Below are 20,959 nucleotides of genomic sequence, written 5' to 3'. Positions count from 1 at the left end.
TGCAGAGCAATTTTGTCTAATAACACTATAGAAATGATAGGAAGTAGTGGTCATATCTCCCCACCACAGTAATTTTGGCCTACAGTAGGAAAATAATTCTATTTTTTAAGATTTATTAACTCGCAACCTCAGGGTGTTCTAACCACTAGGCCACACCGCCATTGTTCTAGTCTTGAGACATTTCTGGAGTCCTGAGGGGGGGGGAGGTTTGGTCTACAAAGGGGAAAACCGGGAAAACCCAGACATGCCCTCTTTTTAGAGGACTATCCAGGGCCCAGAGGGATTTCCAAAGCCCAGCAGTTTGGGTTTCGGAAGGCCCCAGCACATCTGTGCGTGACATCATCGCATCGACATCTACCCAAGTGCAGTGATACTTCTAACGGTACACCGTCAAAAGCGCACAGGACTTTGGTGCCGACAATCACACGGCGACATTTGAGCATAGGACATATGCACGCCACTGCTTTGAAACCTTCCCATTAGCGCTGTGAGGGGAGGTGTGTGAGGGAACCCCACCAGTACATTTGCAAGTCCTCGCGCTCCCGTTGGGGGGGGGGGGGGTGACACAGAAAACTCCCGTTCTCCTTTACATTTTCACTGTTCAGGAGCGTGAGCACTTGTAGATATAGTGGGAGGGGTTCCCTCACACACACACCCTCACAGCGCTAACAGAAAGGCTTCAAAGCGCAGAAGCGGTGGTGCGCATATGTCTTGGATAACTTAAAGACCTTCCTTTTTAAAGATGAATATGACAAGTACATGCTAGATCGCAGGTAGAAGGAAGAGCATTTCCCCTTCCCAATGTGTTGACCTTTTATGTTCTTGTTATTTGATGTCTTCCCCTGGATTTTAATAGTTTTAACACTGTACACTGCTTTGACAATTTATTTAAAGCGGTACACTTTCCCCTCCATATTCGTGAATTCCGTAACTACGGATTCGCTTATTCGCTGTTTTAAACCAAAAAATGAATTTTCATTTTTCAGGCTATTTTAAGCCCTGTAACCCCCCCCCCCCTTAAGCCTTACCTGGTGGTCTAGCGGGTTTTTGGGGCAGATCACTCACAGGAAATGGCTGCCTTGAGCTCCCGTCGTCTCTCGAGACTACAACGGGAGCTCAAGGCAGCCATTTCCTGTGAACGATCTGCACAGAGCAGGAGCGTGGGAAGATCGCTCCTGCCCCAAAAACCCGCTAGACCACCTGGTAAGGCTTAAGAGGGGGTGGCTTACAGGGCTTAAAGCAGGGGGAAAGCAGGGATTAGGGGCAGAACCGGCCCGAATATTATTTGTAGTTTTTTAATATTCGCGGGCCGGCTCTGCCCCTAACCACCGCGAATACGGAGGAGGAAGTGTATATCAAATTTTAAATGAAGCTTGAAACTTGAAAACTTGATTATGATCCTTGGAGTGGCAATTCTGAGATCCAACTTTTGCAAATCAGTTAATCCCCCATTGCCCCAGGTAGATTAAATAGAGTGTGAGCCCGCCGGAACAGAAAGGGAAACATGTTTGAGTATCTGAATGTGAACCACTTAGGCTAGAAATAGATTAAAACTAGTCATTAAGCCCGTTACATTAACGGGTGCTAGAATATATGTCTGTCTCTCTTTCTGTCTCTCTTGCTCCCGCTGTGTCTCTCTCTCCCTCGCCCCCTTTCTCTGTCTTTCTGTCCCTCTCCCTGCCCCTGTGTCCTTATTCCTTTCTTTCTGTCTCCCTCCCTCCCGCTGTCTGTCTGTCATTATTTCCCTCCTTTTCCCTGTGCAGCAGCATGTTCACCCCATTTCCCTGTGCAGCAGCAACAGCATTTCCCTCCTCCCCCCACCCACTTTCCTTTGCAGAAGCAGCAGTGGTACTTCCCTTCCCCTCCAGGTCCCTGTGAAGTAGAAGCAGCATTTTCCCCCACCCCCATTCCCTTCTCTTACCGCGAGCTGTCCTGCTCCGTTCGGCCTCTCCCTTCTCTTAACGTGATCTTGTCTGCTCCATTCGGTCCCTCCCCCTTCCCGCGGTCTAGCCTGCGTTCCTGTAGCTGGAGTCCTGTTCTTTTTCGGGCCCTCCCCTTCCCTTCCCGCGGGCTGGCCTGCTGCGCCGAAGGTTTTTTTTAAAGTTTAAAAGTGCCGGCAGCGGCTCCTCTCACGATCCCTTCTCCGACGCTGGTGCAGGCTCGTGAGAGGAGCCGACACCGCAGCTTGAGAGGTGGAGAGCAGGGAGTCCAGCGCTGCCAGAAAGTCCTGGTGTTCACGGAGAGAGGGAGCGATGTATGCGAGCATGCGCACTCCTGCCGGCCACGGACCTACGGATCACAGATCACGCAGGTAAGAGTGCACATGCCCTACTAAGGCCACAATAGACTGTGAACTAGTTACTCAATCCTGTTCAGTTCTGACGAGTTACAGTACTCTGCCCAAACCCTGAAGATTTTGTGTGGGTAGGAAATGGGGGAAATTCCTCTGTTGAACAAGAGAGGAAGGATTTTTGGCAAGCGCACAAGTTGTAAGAAACCCTCCAAGCGAGATCCTCTGTGTCTGTTCAGCACTTCTAACTGCACAGTGCGCCACGCATCAACGCCTGTCGGACAAAAAAAAAAAAAGGGAACGTACAGGAGTGAGAGCAGAATCTAATTTCCTTTGCTCCTGGGTGAGTTTTTGCATATGAAGCTGAAGCGGAGAAGAAAGTGCTTGCGAAACCCCCCCCCCCCCCCCAAAACCCTATCCTCTTCCTCCTCACAAATCCTCTGAAGTGCCGTCAGTTTCAACAACTGTAATGCAAAGGAAAGCAGCTATTTCATCTTTCTGATTTCCTAATGTAGAAAAGATGTCTGAAAGCCTTTCTTGAAGGTCTTCAGTTTCACCGCGGCATACAGAATTTCACTGTCCCTTTTCCAAGAATATGTCTCAAACTCGTAACATGTTTTTTATTATTGACAAGAGCAAAGGGGCTTCCATCAGTTATTCACATGGGAACTGGGTTAGAGATGAAACATATTGATTCAGACTTTGTAAATTTTTTTTTTTTTTTAAATAAGCGGTGTCTTCTGTTTGTGTGGTAAATGGGATGGCAGCTTTGCAAACGGGCTTTGTTATTAACATAAGATTTCTGTCTTTGGCAAATCATTTTTTATGAGCAAATCATTCAAGAGCTTTTTTAGCACTTTGGCAATTTAATTCATATGTAACTATTATTCACAATATCGGGAAACCTGCTGATCAGCTCAGTGTAAGAGACAGCTCTGCAAGTACCAAACACCCCCAATATTGAGCAATCCCCTTCATTGTGACCAAAGTGGGATAATATTTATTACATAGTAACATAGTAAATGACGGCAGATAAAGACCTGAATGGTCCATCCAGTCTGCCCTTTAAAAATACAGTGATATTTTTTTTTTTTGTATAAGAAACGTTTATGCGGTACGGGGAAGGGGCAAGTTGGAAACAAGAAAATGACATGCATTTATTCCGTACACGCCCCCATTTTTTTCTCTGGAAGACCCCGAGAATTGAGTGCAGGAAATGCTACGTGCCGACAGTTCTCACCTTTCTCTGTTCCTCACAAGGACTCCACCTCCCTCTGGGTGATTCTTCTTTAAGGCCATCCTAGCTAATGCTCAGCCACCGCTAGGTTCAAAGTTCAACCTGCCGCATTCCTGCCCACCCAGGTCTAACCTCGAATCATATTTAGCAAAGGTGGCTGGATACAGGACAGAGAGGAGAGGGGGAGGGAAACATTTGGGGGAGGTTGGGAGGGCATCACCCCCAAATCCTTATGTGCATTTGTTTCACGGAATGGTATGATTACTTGTGGCTGTTCAGTACTGAATTGGTTGCGATGAATCATCCTATACCCAGATAGGGTCTCGATAGAGGTTGGGAGCCTTTAATTTCTTACTGGCCAATACCCAGAAGTATTTAACCAGCCAGGAACAGCTCCTGGCTGATTAAATAGCACTTAGCCAGCTAAGCACTAATATTCATTCATTCAGTTTTCTATACCGTTCTCCCATGGGAGCTCAGAATAGATTGCATGAGTTTGTTCAGGTACTTGAGCATTTTTCCCTGTCTGTCCTGGTAGGCTCACAATCTATTTAATGCACCTGTGGCAATGGGGGGGGGGGGATTAAGTGACTTGCCCAGGGTCACAGGGAACAGTGCAGAGTTTGAATCCACAACCTCGGGTGCTGAGACTGTAGCTTTAACCACTGCACCACTCTAGAAATCAAAATGTAGTAAAAGCGGGCAAGTATAGGACAATCCAGCCATTGTGACATCACTGATGAGGTTGGCTCTTATTGGTGGAATGAGGCATTATGCCAGCTCTGGTTATCAGAGGCTGAAACTCTTCACACTTTTTATTATTCAATTTTCTATACCGTTCTCCCAGTGGAGTTCAGAACCGTTTACATGAATTTATTCAGGTACTCGAGCATTTTTCCCTGTCTGTCCTGGTGGGCTCACAATCTATCTAATGTACCTGGGGGCAATGGGGGGATTAAGTGACTTGCCCAGTGTCACAAGAAGCAGAATGGGTTTGAACCCAGGGTACCTCAGGGTACTAAGGCTGTAGCTTTAACCACTGCGCCAAAGTGAGATGGACACAGAGTATTAGCGCTTTATGGATAGCTGTGTTGCACAACTTAGCCGCTATCCATGGAATTCAAAGTAGAGAATGACAAATTTTTCTCCATCCCTGCGGGAACTCATTTTCATGTCCTGGCGAGTTCTTTTCCTGACCCTGCCCCATGCCTGCAAACTCTGTCCTCATTTGCACAAGTTTCAAACACTTTAAAATCATAAGTGTTCGGGCCTGTGCGGTTAAGGTAGAACTTACAGGAATGGGGCAGGGCCAGGAAAAGAACTCGCCGAGACAGGAAAATGAGTTCCCGCAGTAATGGGGAGAAATTTGTCCCCATGTCATTCTCTAATTTAAAGCACTATCCAGCTAAGTTTCATGGCCAAATAGTGGATCTATCTTTGGTTGTTATGAACTTAGCCAGCCAGCGCTGAATATCAAGTTAGCCAGCTACGTTTACAGCAGTGGTCTCAAACTCGAACCCTTTGCGGGGCCACATTTTGAATTTGTAGGTACTTGTAGGGCCGCAGAAAAAAATAGTTAATGTCTTATTAAAGAAATGACAATTTTGCATGAGGTTAAACTCTTTATAGTTTATAAAACTTTCATTTAACAGTTAAAAGGAAAAATGTATAAACTATAAAGAATTTTACCTCATGCAAAATTGTCATTTCTTTAATAAGACATTAACTATTTTTTCTGCGGCCCTCCAAGTACTCTATTTTTTCTGCAGCACTCACATTTAAAGTTTAATATCTTTTCTTTCTCAAAACTGGCACATTTCAATCACTAAATTGAAAATAAAATCATTTTCCTACCTTTGTTTGGTAATTTCATGAGTCTCTGGTTGCACTTTATTCTTCTGACTGTGCATCCAATATTTCTTCCCTTCTTTCAGCCTCCTGTATGCTTCCTCTCCTCCAGACCTCATTCCCTCCCCCAACTTTTTCTTTCTTTCTCTATGTCTGTCTTTCTCTGATTCTGTGTCCCATTTTTTGCTTTCTTTCTGGCTCCCTGACCCCCCCTTCTTTCTTTCTTCCTTCCTTCCTGCCCTCCCCCATGCTACCGCCACCGGGAAATAGGCGGCTGCTGCTGCTGTTGCTGCCACCATCGGGAACAGGCCGAGAACTCCATGCTTCTCTTCTCCACGGGGCCGACCGCCCGACGTCAATTCTAACGTCGGAAAGGATGTTCCGGGCAGCCAGGCAGCGATTGGATAGCCAGAACGTCCTCTCAACGTCAGAATTGACATCGGGCGGCGAGAGAAGCAGGGAGATCAAAGAGCACGGTGTCGGCCTGTTCCCCGATGGCAGCGGTGAGAAGGGAAGGGAAGCAGGTTGGGCACCACTGCTCTAGACGAGCCACACTCTAGGGAGAACAGTGGAGGGTGGCCAGCTGTGCGGACCGCCCCCCCCCCCCCTTGGTACGCCACTGGAGCAGCAGCGTGTCTGGCCGGCTCGTTCCATTCAAAGCCGCGGGAGGCGGCTCCTTGCGAGATCCGTGTCTGCATCTGAAGCCTCTCTGATGTGATGTCAGAGAGGCTTCCGATGCAAGAGTGGATAGCGCAAGGAGCTGCCAACCCGCAGCTTTGAACGGAACGAGCCGGCCAGACATGCTGCTGCTCCAAAAGGAAGAGAATGATCCAGTCCAAACCGCGGGCCGCAAATAAAACCTGGAGAGCGACCAAAAATAAGCTGGATATTCAATGCCCGCCAGCGGAAATGGCCCAGTTTTGAATATCCAGGCTCAGCGCCGACCACAGGAGTCAGCTCGGCCAAATCCCATGTCTGAATATTGGCCCTGTAAACTTTCGTTCTGTAACATTTAATTTGATTTTGAAAGCGCGAGGACTGCCCTATCCAATATTGTAGTTCATTTTCTGTCTTACTCCCTTTTTTACAAAACCACAATAGCGCAGGCCGGCACGCTGAATGCTCTGCACTACTCCTGATGCTCATAGGAACTCTATGAATGTGGGGAGCAGCGCAGAACAAACTGGACATGGCGATACTTGAGGGAGTCCAGAGAAGAGCGACTAAATTGGTAAGAGGTATGGAAAACTTTTCATACGCTGACAGGTTGGAAAAACTGGGGCTATTCTCCCTGGAAAAGCGGAGACTTAGAGGAGACATGATAGAAACCTTCAAAATCCTGAAAGGCATAGAGAAAGTAGACAGGGACAGATTCTTCAGACTTTGGGGAACCACAAGTACAAGAGGGCACTCGGAGAAATTGAAAGGGGATAGGTTTAGAACAAATGCTAGGAAATTCTTCTTTACTCAGAGGGTGGTGGACACATGGAATGCGCTCCCGGAGATTGTGATAGGGCAGAGCACGCTACGAGGGTTCAAGGAAGGTTTAGATAAATTCCTGAAGGATAAGGGGATTGAGGGGTACAGATAGAAGTAGGGATAGGTTATAGGAAAAGTCAGGGACCACCTAACAGGTGACCTGATGGGCCACCGCAGGTGCGAACTGCTGGGCACGATGGACCTCTGGTCTGACCCAGCGGAGGCAACTTTTTATGTTCTTATGTAACTGCTATTGTGGTTTTGTAAAAAGGGGGGAGGGGTTAATTTGTTAACTTATTGCAACTCGCTTTGCTCTGTGAGAGGGGCATGTCAAATAAAATTAACCTAACCTAATCTAAATAAGTGAAAAAGGCAAAGGGTTTTAGATCACTGCTTAGTGTTCATAATCAAAAGCAATCTTTTCTCTGGTCGATTTATTCCTGAGTACTACAGTATCAAACCTGCATTGTCAAAGGCTGGAGAAAATTGGAACTGATGTAGATAGGGAACGAAGGAGAGCGTGAAAAATTCACCTGGAGAATGGGTTAGAGCCCCGACCGCAAATTGCAAATGTGTGTGCCAGAAACGAAACTCAGGCCAGCTTCCTAAGCTACTGAGAATTTGGTAAAGCTCACTGAATGTGGCTTAACTAGTGTTGGGGGGGTAGGGGGATCCGACAGCCTCCCCTCCAAGAAGTAGCCACAGCTAGTATGTTTCAAGCTCTCCTCCAATACAGTGTGCTAGGGATACTGGACGTCCGGATTTCCCCGGGCATGTCCTCCTTTTGATAACGTGTCCAGGGGGGTCCGGACAGCTTTTCAAAACCCGGCGCTTTGGGTTTTGAAATGCCTCCTCCGATTGCGCCAGGCAGGGAATAAGCCTGCGCGTGCATGAATGCCATGCGATGATGCATGAGTGTGCATCATTTCATCGCGTGACATCTGCGCATGTGCGGACTTCCTCCCTGTCGGACAAGAGCAGGCAGCGGGGGTGGGGCTTGGGCGGGCCTGGCAACCCTACAATGTGCTCCGAGCTGGGCAGCAATCTGCAGTGTCTGTTAGTGCGGCAAAACCTTCTTTCTCAACTCTTATTCTGTGTCTGCTCTAAACAGGGTGAATTCTAATTAAGAACGTGACTAACAGTGGGATCTGGATAGGCTCGCTTCTCCCCTCCCCCCACGCCCCCGAACTCTTTCCACATTACCACACAGACACTTGTTTATTGATATTAACGATGCTAACAAATTAACAAGCAAATCAGTTGTCCCGAGCTACAGTAGAATATCCATTTATAGCCCCCGACCCAGCTATGTTGGCAAGGTTCTAAGGGGTGGCATGTCCCACACATGCCCCGTTCTCCAGGGTCTGCAGCTCATCCCCCCGAAGAGCCCAGCTGCCAGTAGCTCGGGATACCGCTCCCAAGTCTTAACACACCCTGCCCCGTAGGCCAACCTAAAGGGAGGGCGGGCAGGAAAAGCCTCCTCGGAGGACCAGGTAAGCCCCGAGTCCTCCGAGGTCCCGGCTCATATAGCCCCCCCTCCTGACTCCCCCAATAGCCGCTCTTCGTTTCGGCGGGTAAACCAACCAAACAATCACATGCCTCCCTTCCCACGAAACAGCCACGAGCCCGCCGACAGGCGCGCACGGGGGCCTCCCATCCCAGTTGCCCGTCTAGGTGGGCTCTCGGTCTCCCTTTTTGGGATAAGGAGCTTGAAGAGTCAGGCAAATATACCTGAATGACACGGAATTCTGTCAATCATGTTAGCATTGCGTTTGAAAGAACACTTTTTCTGCAGCAACAATGTATCCCAGAGTCCATCTTTCACCGAGGCCAGTGTGAATGAGTACAAGGACTTGCTTGTGAGACAAGTCTCCAGAATTGGCCTCAAGGCTTTGCTACCTAACCCTTTATTTGGTGCGTAAGCCTGGAAATCCCCCCTCATCTTCTTGCATAAACCCTGAGCTGCTGTTAATCTGCAGGCTCCAGGTTGTCAACAAGGGTTCAGGGTGGGGAGTATTGAAGAACAAAGTTGCTACTTAGCGGCTTAGAAATGTGCCTTTAAACAGATCTTGCTGAGCTGAACCTCTCGGGAGGCATCGGTAGCACAAAGGTGTGTTGCCTTGTTGTTTTGGTCATTTTTCCAGCATGATTCACTTATATTTTCTGGAAGGTTCATAGTTTGCTTGCTGTATTCGGAACTGAAGAAGGAGGGGTTGCGTCCCAAAAGCTAGACAAGAAATGTTTTGTTAGCTGAATGGTTTTACGTGTTTCATCTTTATTTCTCTGCATTCAGCTGGACTTCCGTAGCACTGCACAACTTTTGCTCAGCCTGTTCCATTTTTGTCCAGTGTGTCTTTCATAGTTCGATTGTAAGCTCTTTCGAGCAGGGACCGTTTCTGTTGTGTTTAATGTACAGCGCTATGTACGTCTGGTAGCACTATAGAAATAGTAAATAGTAGTAGTGGTAGGTTTTTCCGCTTAAACATAGAATTATGATGGCAGATAAAGGCCAAATGGCCCATTTAGTTTGCCCATCCGCAGCATCTACTATCTCCTTCTCTCCGTAAGAGATCCTACGTGCCGAGGGTTACCAGACGTCCGGATTTCTTTGAACATGTCCTGCTTTTGAGGACATGTCTGGGGATCCGGACGGCTTTTCAAAACCCAGCACTTTGTCCGGGTCTTGACAAGCTTCTGCAACGAGCGACGTTTTGACGGCATTTGCGCATGTGCGGCTTAAACATGGTGACATCATGTTCGTCATGTCATCATGCCACACCGGCGCATGAACGAATGCCATCTGACGTCGCTCATTGCTTGTGCAGGTTGAGGGGGTGGGGCATGGGGAGTAGAATGGGGCAGGGCCATGGGTCCAGATTTTCCATTTGGGAAATCTGGTAACCCTATACATGCCTGTCCCCTGCTTTCTGAAATCACTTCTGGGTCACGGGGCCAGGAAGTGATGTCAGAGGGATAGCCAACGCCAGCGCAAACAGCAGGCCGGAGAAGCTGCTCACGCTGGTGAGGATTTAAAGAGGTACGGGGTGGGAAGGGAGGCCGTGAGTGTGATGTGGGGGTGTGAAAGGAGCCGGGGAGGGGTGGAGAGGGAGCCGTGGGGGGGGGGGCATCACCTCCCCAGGTGCCTCCTACCCTCACTAAGCCACAGGTTCTGGTGAAGCGTGGTAGAATGGCTGCCTGAATTAGGGTTACCAGACGTCTGGATTTCCCCAGACATGGCAATCTTTTGAGGACATGTCCGGGGGCCCAGGCGCCTTTTCAAAACCTGGGTTTTGAAAAGCTGTGTCGGGCAGGGGATAGGGCGGGCCTGGGGGTGGGACCAGGGGTCCTGATTTTCCAAAAGGAAAATCTGGCAACCCTAGCTATCAACACAGTCTGTGGAACCAGCATTTCAAAAGGGGCAGCTTTTTTTATTTCCAAAAAAATGCTCCTCTAACAAGGAAATTGGTACTGAAAAATAAGCCGATCGGCGAATGGTTATGTGCTCTGTATTCTCCTGCCTCTGGCGTATTCCCTCTCCCCAGTGAGAAAATTTTGGGGTCAGTAAACTGTACAGTGGCTACTGACATCCCAGCCACTAGGGAACAAAGTTACCCATTTTCTCATATGCGAACCAAATGCTTCCTTGCAGTAACGTCAGTGTATGTTGTCTCTTTTATCTAACGTGACTTTTTTAATTTTAAGTGGTTACATGTTTAAGTGAATTCAGATGGAGCCCTGGCTTTGAAATGTTGGATGTGTGTCGTTCTTGGCCTGGAATTTTGTCTACCCGTCATTCTCTTTCATCACACAGAGCGGCACAGAGATTCATCCTCGTATAAACCATGTGGGTTTGACACAGGCAGAATTTCCCAGTGGCCAGAGAGATGTGTGAAAGCCCCCCCCCCCCGCCCTCCCCCCCATCCCCTGCCATCCAGAACGTCTGCTTTTTCTGAATTGTTCACCAAAGGAAACATCTGACCTTTCACACACCCACAGAAGCACATTTTTCAAACATGCCTTTTGAGTTTTACACGTTTATGTATTTCCACAAGACTTCACGCTGAATTGTGCAGCAGCTTTGCGAGGCTTTTCCACATAGTGTTCCAGTTTTGCGTGTCAAGTGTGCTACAGAGCAAAAGATTTGCACAGATGTAATAGTAGTGAATTCTTGTGAAATTATGTTGGAAGAAAAGAAATTCACTATTTCTTAAAAGAACACTCACACATTTGGGGGAAGGGGTAAAACGCGGACCTGACGGACCTCGCGGATCTAAACCCGCACGGCCTTAAAAATCTGAGGTTTGTAGTTAGTTTCTGGCTCTGACAGACCTCGGTGACAATTTAGTGCTGATGGATCCGTCTCAGCATAGGGAGGGAAAAGTATTAGGATCCGTCAGCGCTACAATGTCACCGAGGTCTGTCAGAGCCGATGTACTGGGGCTGCAGGAAACCAGTTTAAAGGATTCGTTTTAGAGCTGCTCCAGCACTAGCACTAGTCTCTGGCTCCGACAGACCTCGGTGACATTGTAGCGCTGACGGATCCTAATACTTTTCCCTCCCTATGCTGAGACGGATCCGTCAGCACTAAATTGTCACCGAGGTCTGTCAGAGCCAGAAACTAACTACAAACTGCACGGACCTCAGATTTTTAAGGCCGTGCCGGTTTAGATCCGCGAGGTCCGCGTTTTACCCCTTCCCCACATTTGGACACAAGGAACTGTTCTAATTGTTTTCTACTGCACAGCTCGGGCTGATGGTCGTGACCCCCAAATGTGGATTTGCGACCCCATTTGAGGTTGCAACCTATAGTTTGGGAAGTGCTACTCTAGCAGAATGGAGCAATTGGCGAGACCTAGGGCTTAGGGCCCAGGATTGCTAATTTTTTGGAAGAGGTGCTGGTTCAGGCCTGTTCCGCCTACTCCTCCCTTTCCCCACTAGCTAAGGACTGTTCTTTTTAACATTTTTATAAATGATATTGCTGAAGGACTGTCAAGTAAGATTTGCCTCTTTGCGGATGATTCCAAAATCCGCAATAGAGTAGACACCCAGGATGGTGTGAATAACATGAAGAAAGACCTGGCGAAGCTTGAAGGATGGTCTGAAATTTGGCAGCTAAAATTTAATGCTAAGACATGCAAGATCATGCATTTGGGCTGCAAAAACCCAAGGGAACCGTACAGTTTAGGGGGTGAAGAGCTTATGTGCACAACAGAAAAGTGGGACTTGGGTGCGATTGTATGTGATGATCTTAAGGTGGCCAAACAGGTTGAAAAAGTGACGGCGAAAGCTAGAAGGACGCTAGGGTCCATATGGAGAGGTTTGACCAGTAGGAAAAAGGAGGTATTGATGCCCCTGTATAAGACTCTGGTGAGACCTCATTTAGAATATTGTGTACAATTCTGGAGGCTGCACCTTCAAAAAGATATAAAGAGGATGGAGTCAGTCCAGAGGACGGCTACTAAAATGGTATGTGGTCTTCATCATAAGGCGTATGGTGACAGACTTAAAGATCTCAATCTGTATACTTTGGAGGAAAGGCGGGAGAGGGGAGATGTGATAGAGACGTTTAAATACCTATGTAATGTAAATGCGCATGAGTCGCGTTTCTTTCATTTGAAAGGAAACTCTGGAGTGAGAGGGCAAAGGATGAAGTTAAGAGATGATAAACTCCGGAGTAATCTAAGGAAATACTTTTTAACAGAAAGGGTGGTAGATGTGTGGAACAGTCTCCTGGAAGAGGTGGTGGAGACAGAGACTGTGTCTGAAATCAAGAGGGCCTGGGATAGGCACGTGGGATCTCTCGGAAAATGGTTACTGTGGATGGGCAGACTAGATGCCATCATGTTTCTATCTCTTTTGCCAGTTTCCAAGTTCACCTCACCGTTCTGATTGTGAACTACATTTGGTCATTTGATTCTAATCTAATCTAATTCTCAGTCTTATATACCGAATCATCTCCTAATAATAGGAGCTAGATTCGGTTTACATAATTAGATCCCAAAGAAAGATCTATTAACATTCATTGGAGCTATAGCCTAAAAAGAAATGAAAGATTGTGGTTTTAAAGGTTTTGCGAAAGATCTGTTTTAATGTTGTGACGCAGTTAACACAACGTAAGTTGCCCGTTTCAAACTACTCCTGTCATATTTCACCAGTGGCGTAGTATGGGTGAGTGGTGCCCGGGGCGCTGGTGCCCCCTTCCCTTTCCCCGTACCTTTTTAACTTCTCTGGCATGAGTGGCATGCCCATGTTGGTGTCCACTCGCACTATGGCGTCACTTCTTAGGTGCGGGTCTTGGAAGTGACACCAGAGGGAGCGCAGATGCCGACGCGGGCAGCAACCTCACACAGGGGATGTAAAAAGGAACGGGGGAAAGCTAGGGGTGCGCATGTGCGTGGCATGGGGTGGAGCGGAGGAGGGGTGCCATGTCCTTAGGAAGACCGTGCCCAGGCAAACCTCTTACTACGCCACTGTATTCCACCCTGGACGAATCGCTTCCAAAAGATGATGAATAAATCTTAATAAATAAATACACACCAGAGGGCAAAGAATCCCTGTGACCTATAAAAGAGGTTCGTAAATTTTAACTGCCAGATCAAGAGCCCCCTCCCCTGAAATTAAAAAAAAAACCAGGAAACACCTTAACCAGTAACACGTTCCATTCAACTGCCAACTGAAAAGAGAAGAAAGCTTTCAAAAAAGAAAAAACATTTCCTTCCCCTATATGTTTGCATCACAGTTAGTTAAAAAAATGTGCCCGTTGAAAGTGCCGGAACTTCAGCTGAGGAAAATTCTCCCCTCTGAGGGGGCCGAATGCTTAGAAGGGACACGTCAGAAGGCAGATTTGTAATCCTAACAAAAACAGGGCTGCCCACCTGTCTAACGTCTGACAATGCCACCTTGAATTGGGCAGCCAAAAGATTTTGTGCCAACTACTGGGCACAGGCATTCTTCCTTTCTCCCTCTGCGGTGATGTCATCAAAATGGCAGCACCCTGTCCCACCTGGTGCATTCTGGGATGCACTAGGTGAGGCCTAACTACCAAAACATTACAGCCCTGGGTGGAATGAATGCAGTATCTCTTAGGTCTATGGTGTTAGCAGAAAGAGGCAGGGCTGTGCACATACGTAGAAGAAGAAAGTGTCACCCTGTCTTATCTTTCCAGCAAGTATGATTTCCTTTTAAAAAAAAAAAATAATCTAAAAATCTCCTCCTTCCCTTCCATAATTGTATTAATTTCTCTTCTGTTTTAGGACACAGGCAAAAACTTGAAGACCAGGCAAAATCCTTCCCTGAGCGATTCAGCGAGTTGGAACGGTTGCGCCAGTCTATACGGGTCACCCCAAACACCTCCAACCCTCGTGCTTCCTTGAGCACGCCCAGCCACTTTGGCTCACAGGCGCAGGCACAGATACAAGGTGGGTGCTAATGGCAGGTCTACATGAGACAGTACACGCAGACTACGTGGAATGAGCGAAAGGGCCTCTTACCGTTCATTTCATTTGCTGTTAAAGCAGATCAGAAACGGTGAACGTGTCGGATTTCTTCTGCAAAACATTAAAATAAAAGACAGGCCAATGCTCAAAGGTTCGTGGTAGAATCAAATTCAACCATCAGTCTAGTGCAGGAGTAGGGAACTCCGGTCCTCGAGAGCCGTATTCCAGTCGGGTTTTCAGGATTGCCCCAATGAATATTCATGAGATCTATTTGCATGCACTGCTTTCAATGCATATTCATTGGGGAAATCCTGAAAACCCGACTGGAATACGGCTCTCGAGGACCCCTGGTCTAGTGCATCAGAGCCACCAAGTCATGCTCAGAATAATGAGCTTGCAAATTAAGGTTGTGCCAAAAATCATGGTATTAATTAGCTGCTCACTATTCTGTAATATTGTCCTATCAATGCCTGAGCATTGTCAACCCTCCCCCCACCCCAAGCAAGCCAGATACACTCCCCTCCCCGGTGGCCTAGAGATCCAACATACCTTAGGGTAGGGTTGTCAGATTTTCCAATTGGAAAATCTGGACCCCCTAGACCCGCCCGCCCTAGCCCCCCCCCTCCCCCCGCCTGCTCATGTCGGGCAGGCAGGAAGTCCACGCAAGTGCGAATGTCACTCTGCACCTGCGCATGCGCGGACTTCCTCCCAGCTCGACGCGATTTGAGGAGGCTTTTCAAAACCCAGACAAAGTGTCAGGCTTTGAAAAGCCATCCGGGGAAATCCAGATGTCTGGTAACCCTACCTTAGGGAAAGTAGGCATCCTTCCCTTCTCCCTCCAGGTAGCAGCATCAAAATGGCAGCGCCCTGTCCCACCAGGTGCATTCTGGGATACAGTGGGAAGGGTCTAGCTACTAAACCATTAAAGCATTGGACAGCTTACTAACACTGGTGCTAATCGCCTTTAGCATAGGGTTAGGCTTTGAGCATCAGCTTGACAGGTAGGGATCTAGGGGTCGCCATTCCAAGGCACTTCTCCGTTTAGCAGGCAAGAGAAAGAGTCAATGACCTTAGCTGTATCCGGATAGTGCTGAGGTGATCCTTAGGTGGAGCTAAAGAGTACCTGATTAGAGCATTATTCAGACCACTAACTGGATAATCTAACCAGCTGATCTAACTTTATCCAATTTGCGAGCTGGTTAGGGGGCTGAGTATATTAGTGTATTTGCTGACGACAGTAGCGTATTTGCTAAATATTTATCGGCAGGGGCTGGGATTGTGCCCTGTCAAGAGAACTGGAGAACAAGTGGTTCTGTGGAACCACAGTGAAAGGCGTGTGGTTAGGTGGCCCTTTGTATCAGTGGTGCTCCTAGTGGTGGCACAGATCGTTGGTGGTAGGCAGGGATTCCCAAGCCCCACTAGCTGAAGATTCCAGGCAATCCAGCGTCTCTTAACTTCCTCTCCCCCCGGTACCTGGGCCAGCAGTGAGCAGTGCCTCATACTGGCAGCTCACACTTGCCCTGAGCCTTCCCTCTGATGTCACTTCCTGCTGGCCCAGCACTGAAGGATTTGAAAGGTATCGGGGAGGGGGGGAAGTTAAGAGATGCATTGGGGGGAGGGGGTGATGCCCGGTGGGGTTCCTGTGCTCGCCCACTTACAGTTCAAGCTTGCCCAAAATTTGGTGTCTGACTACGCCTCTGCTTTGCGACCAAAGTTAGCTCTTACTTATGCAATGTTACTTAAGAGCTATTCTATAAGTGTGACAGTGCCCTTACTGCTGTAGGGGCCCTTAGTTATGCCATCTCCATGCCTGGTGGAACTGCAAGAAGCAAATGTTAGGCACAGAGGATGCCAGATTACACCACTTATAGAATTACCCACTTATAGGTTTAAGGGGCTTTATAGGCTCACAGTCTATCTAATGTGCCTGGGGCAGTGGCAGATTAAGTGACTTGCTCAGGGTCACAAGGAACAGCGTGGGGTTTGAACCCACGACCTCAGGGTGCTGAGGCTGGAGCTCTAACCACTGTGCCACACTCTCCTCCAATACAATATCTGAAGTGAGCCAAGCATAGAACAATGAAGCCACTGTGACATCACTGATGAGGTTGGCTCTTATTGGTGGAAGGAGGCATTGTGACATCAGGGAAAGAGGTTGGGACGTGCATACTGCCTTTTTGCTGTTTTATAACCACACTCAAAGCGGTTTTCTGTCTGGCATTAAAAGCCAAAGGAACCCCTCTCCCCCCCAAGATTAGAGTTTGGGAGTTTGTCTGCCTTGGCTGGGTGGGTTTGTTGAAAACCTGCATTTTATTCTCACAGAGCCCTGAGTGATCTATTACATCGTTTGTTCCCGCTATATGGGTGTTTTCCCCATGCCCTTATAGATTTTATAAAAGGCTTTCTCATTAACACGTGCAAACTCCACTATTTACACATGACAAAGCTGTGCAAGGCTTCCAAAATTGATGCTTTGTGTATTATTAAGAAATAATTTTACATAAAGATCGATGTAGTAATTTTGTTAAAAAAATTAACTAAAAAATACTCAATTCTTCCTTTCTTTAAAACGACCAGTTTTGCAGCCCAGTCCTTGATCACAGCATACCAGTTTCCACCAGTATGTCTATTTTTAAGTCTGGCACCGAGCTCTGTTCCAGATCTCAGCCCATCGTGGAGGTTTGAAAAGTTAAACTGTGGTACAGAAGGGCTGCGGCTGTTTTGTTTTGAAAACAGATCTGCGGCTTCCCTCCTGTCCTGCCAGTCCAGTGTGCTCGCGATTCCATGAAAGGTTTGGGGTGGCTGGTTGGCTTCCACGTTCCTAGAGGCAAACTCGTTTTCTGAAGCAGATTTCACATGCTGGTAAATAGTGTTAGCAGATGCCAAACCAGCTGGGGCACGAAGAGGAAAAGGAGACTGGTGTGCGGTATATGACTTGGTCAGTTATACGGCCAATGTAAACAGAGAAAACAGTCACCTCCCCCCACCCCCAAATAAAAAATATTGTTGAAGTGGTACCGAGGACCACACAGACCTGTTCCAAGAAATGTTAGCATAAGATACAAGCATGAACGCCTGGGAGCCTTAATTACCTTGCTGCAAAAGAGTGAAAAACAGGTTGGAGGCATCCAAGGGGAATTTTTTAAATAGTTCATGGAACAACTCAGCAGTCGGCACGTTAACACAACACCAAAATGTTAAAAAAAGCCATTGAGCAGGGATAGAGATTTCCACCTGGTTTATCATAGTGGGGAAATGCAGAATTTTTGCTCATTCGGCAAATGTTAATATTAACTATCTCTTTCCTCTTCCATCAGCAAACAAAAGAATATCCTTATTGGGTCAGACCAATGGTCCATCAAGCCCAGTAGCTCGTCCTCACGGTGGCCAATCCAGGTCCCTAGTACCTGGCCAAAACCCTAAGAGTAGCAACATTCCATATAGAATCCCCAAATAGTGGCAACGTTCCATGCTACCGATCCAGGGCAAGCAGTGGCTTCCCCCGTGTCTTTCTCAATAACAGACTATGGACTTTTCCTCCAGGAACTTGTCCAAACCTTTCTTAAAACCAGCTACGCTATCTGCTCTTACCACAACCTCTGAGTGAAAAAAAATGTCCTCTTATTGGTTTTAAAAGTATTTCCCTGTAACTTCATCTAGTGTCCCCTAGGGGGCAGTTCTATAACTGGGGGCTACAAGTTAGGTTGCAAATGATGCAGGATAAGTCAGCATCTATGCACCTACATACCCACTTACACCCAAGGCAAGATTAATTCATCGAGGGCCCCAAGTACAATGGGCCCCCTGCCCCGCCCCACCCCTCCATGCACCCAGGCGGAAACAGGAAGCTGTGTCAGAGGGAAGCTTTGGGCAAGCAGCACCGCTTGCAAAATTACAGGTCCTGTTGCCTTTCTTACTCGCGTTGCTTGCTTGTCTTACTTTCTTTCGAGGGGGGGGAGCCATGTTGCTGATCGGGGAGGGGGGGGCCACGTTACTGATCGGGGGAGCTCGCATTGGCGATCGATGCTGGAGGGGCCCATCGCTGTTTGGAAAAAATAATGTTGATGCCCTTATTCATCGGGCCCCCATGACCATTTCGGGCACTAAGCACGTGCCTACTGGGCCTATTGGTTAATCCCGCCCTGCTTACACCATGTAAACGCACACGCTTAAATGTGACACACCTAAAAGCCTACCACTTCTTATTGGCTTTCAAGTCTTCATCTCCCTCTACCTTCTTGAATTAAGCCTCTTCTGCATCCATCCATCCATACTCACCGTCATTTGGCTATTTCCCTCCCGTTTATTATCCCGGATACAAATTGTAATTTTCCCCACACCAAAACACCTCTATGCATTAATGAACTTAATCACCCCATCCAGCCCACCATAAAGATACTAGGCGTAACTCTAGATCAATGCCTAACCATGAAAGAGCAGGTGGACTCCTTAATCAGAAAGGGTTTCTTCACTCTCTGGAAACTCAGATCCATTAAAGCTTTATTTCGATACATCGGCATTCAGAACCCTGGTCCAATTCCTCGTACTAAGTCAACTTGACTATTGTAACATTGCCTACTTAGCCATTTCCCCAAAAAATATGCGACGTTTACAACTAATACAAAATGCAGCGGTCAGACTAATCTTCAGACTGAAGAAATTTGATCATGTATCACCCTATTGTCAGCATAGCTATTGCTAGCATTCAGCATTTTCAGTTGGCATAACTAATGTCAGCGAAGGCCTATGGAAAATTATATCAATCTGACTTTGGCATGTGAATGTAGATAGACCCTGAGTGTAGGCAGACTGTTTCACTAACAATCCTTACACCTACTACAGACAGTTACATTGGCTACCGATGGAAGCACGCATAAAGTTTAAATTCGCCTGCTTCTGCTTTAAAGTGCTAAACGGACTTGCCCCTAAATACATAATTGACCTTTTCTCCTTCTCTGCCAACAGACACAAGAGAAGCTCTCATTCCTACTTTGTTTCCCCCCCAGTTAGAGGTTGTAAACTGAAAAAACACCATGAACACCTTCTTTCACATCAAGCAGCATTGTGGGGTTAAGACCTAGATCAACTGCTTTCGCCCACTACTTATGAGGAATTCAGAAAACGTCTAAAAACTCAACTGTTCCTAAAGTATCTAGACAACTGATCCACTCATCTTCTTTCTCCTCCATAGTGATTCCTCTGCCCTATTAATCTCTTTCTCCTGAACAACGCATTTCCGGTCCTATTAACTCTCCTCTTTCCCCCTCTTAAATTCAATTAATTTGTACCTCGCTTAATCTATTGTAAACCGCATAGAACTTAACGGTATTGCGGTATATAAACTGTTATTATTATTATTTTTGTTCTTCTGTTTCTGTAGGTCTCGTACTGACAATTATCTTGTATTTAGTGGGGGGGGGGTTGAAATTATTTCCTCCCCTTGCTTTTACATTGAAAGCCACTTAGATTTAACTTTTGTTTATATTTGCAGTGTATCAAATTCATTGATTTTTAAGTTGGGGCCACTTTGCATTCTAATGAGCTAAATACTTTCCCTTGGGAGGGGGCCATGACACTGGGGAGTATTCTCACGGTTGTGACCATTCTCTTGTCTACTGAGAAATGCCTTGTCCTTCAAGCATGTGCTCTTGACCCCGTCTGCTTTCCCCTTTCTATCCTGAGCCTGGTTAAAGAAGCAGAGTAGAAGAAAACCCAACAACCAGAAAGACAATGATGGCCAGGTCGACCTTGCATTGAAGAACATTGAGCTAATGCCCCCTCCCATGCTCCGCCCCTGTGAATACCCCCCTTGCATTAGTGTGGAAACACCCACACCCCACCCATGCTCCTCCCCTGTGAACACTCCCTTGCATTAGGCTGTAACTTTAGCATTTAAGGCTATACATTCAGGCCAACCGTGTTATTTATCAAAACGTTTGATCCCTTATCACGCAGTTCGGGATTTGAGATCATCTAATGCCCATCAATTGCCAATGCCTTCAATGCATTTAGTTAAGTTTAAGATCTTCTCATAATTCTGCCTTTTTTGCCTCAGCTCCGTTCTTTCGGAACGCTCTTCCATTTGAAATTCGATCTGACTCATCCTAGTCTAAATGTAGAGTTCTATTAAAAACTCATCTTTTTTAATTTAGCATTTCATTAGAGATATCTTGGATTCTGTTTTTGCAGCCACTATCAAACCTTTTTTATATTTTCTTTTAATGCAATGGTGTCTTTTTCCTTCTACTGTTTAATGCAAACCGCATTGATGTTAAAACAAAATGTGGTCTATAAATTCCCAATAAACATATACATAATTTGTTCATTTGGACCAGCAGACTCTTTCTGCTTCTTTGGACTTCCAGTTCAACAGAAACTAGCCTCTTTTAGGGTATGACAAAGACCTTTGTTCACAGCTGCTCCAGGGGGAACGTCCATATTTTGTATTCCTCCCCATCCTAACTCAGCCCAGCCACCGCAGCATAGAAACATAGAAATAGACGGCAGATAAGGGCCACGGCCCATCTAGTCTGCCCACCCTAATGTCCCTCCCCTACCTTTGCCCTGTGAATAGATCCCATGTGCCGATCCCATTTGGCCTTAAAATCAGGCACGCTGCTGGCCTCAATCACCTGTAGTGGAAGACTATTCCAGCGATCAACCACTCTT

General features: G+C 47.0%; 1 protein-coding gene across 1 annotated transcript in view; it reads left to right on the top strand.

The window, feature by feature from the left end:
* RUNX3 (RUNX family transcription factor 3) overlaps positions 1 to 20,959 on the top strand; it is a 145,349-nt gene that overhangs the window by 86,178 nt on the left and 38,212 nt on the right. Inside the window, exon 6 of the mRNA XM_033955781.1 lies at positions 14,108 to 14,272. Within this exon, the coding sequence (XP_033811672.1) occupies positions 14,108 to 14,272 (165 nt within the window). The remainder of the gene's footprint in view (positions 1 to 14,107; positions 14,273 to 20,959) is intronic.

Source organism: Geotrypetes seraphini, chromosome 8, assembly GCF_902459505.1.
Source record: "Geotrypetes seraphini chromosome 8, aGeoSer1.1, whole genome shotgun sequence".
Lineage (NCBI taxonomy): Eukaryota > Metazoa > Chordata > Amphibia > Gymnophiona > Dermophiidae > Geotrypetes > Geotrypetes seraphini.
Note: the sequence above shows the minus strand (reverse complement) of the source record. Positions and strands in the feature narration are given on the sequence as shown.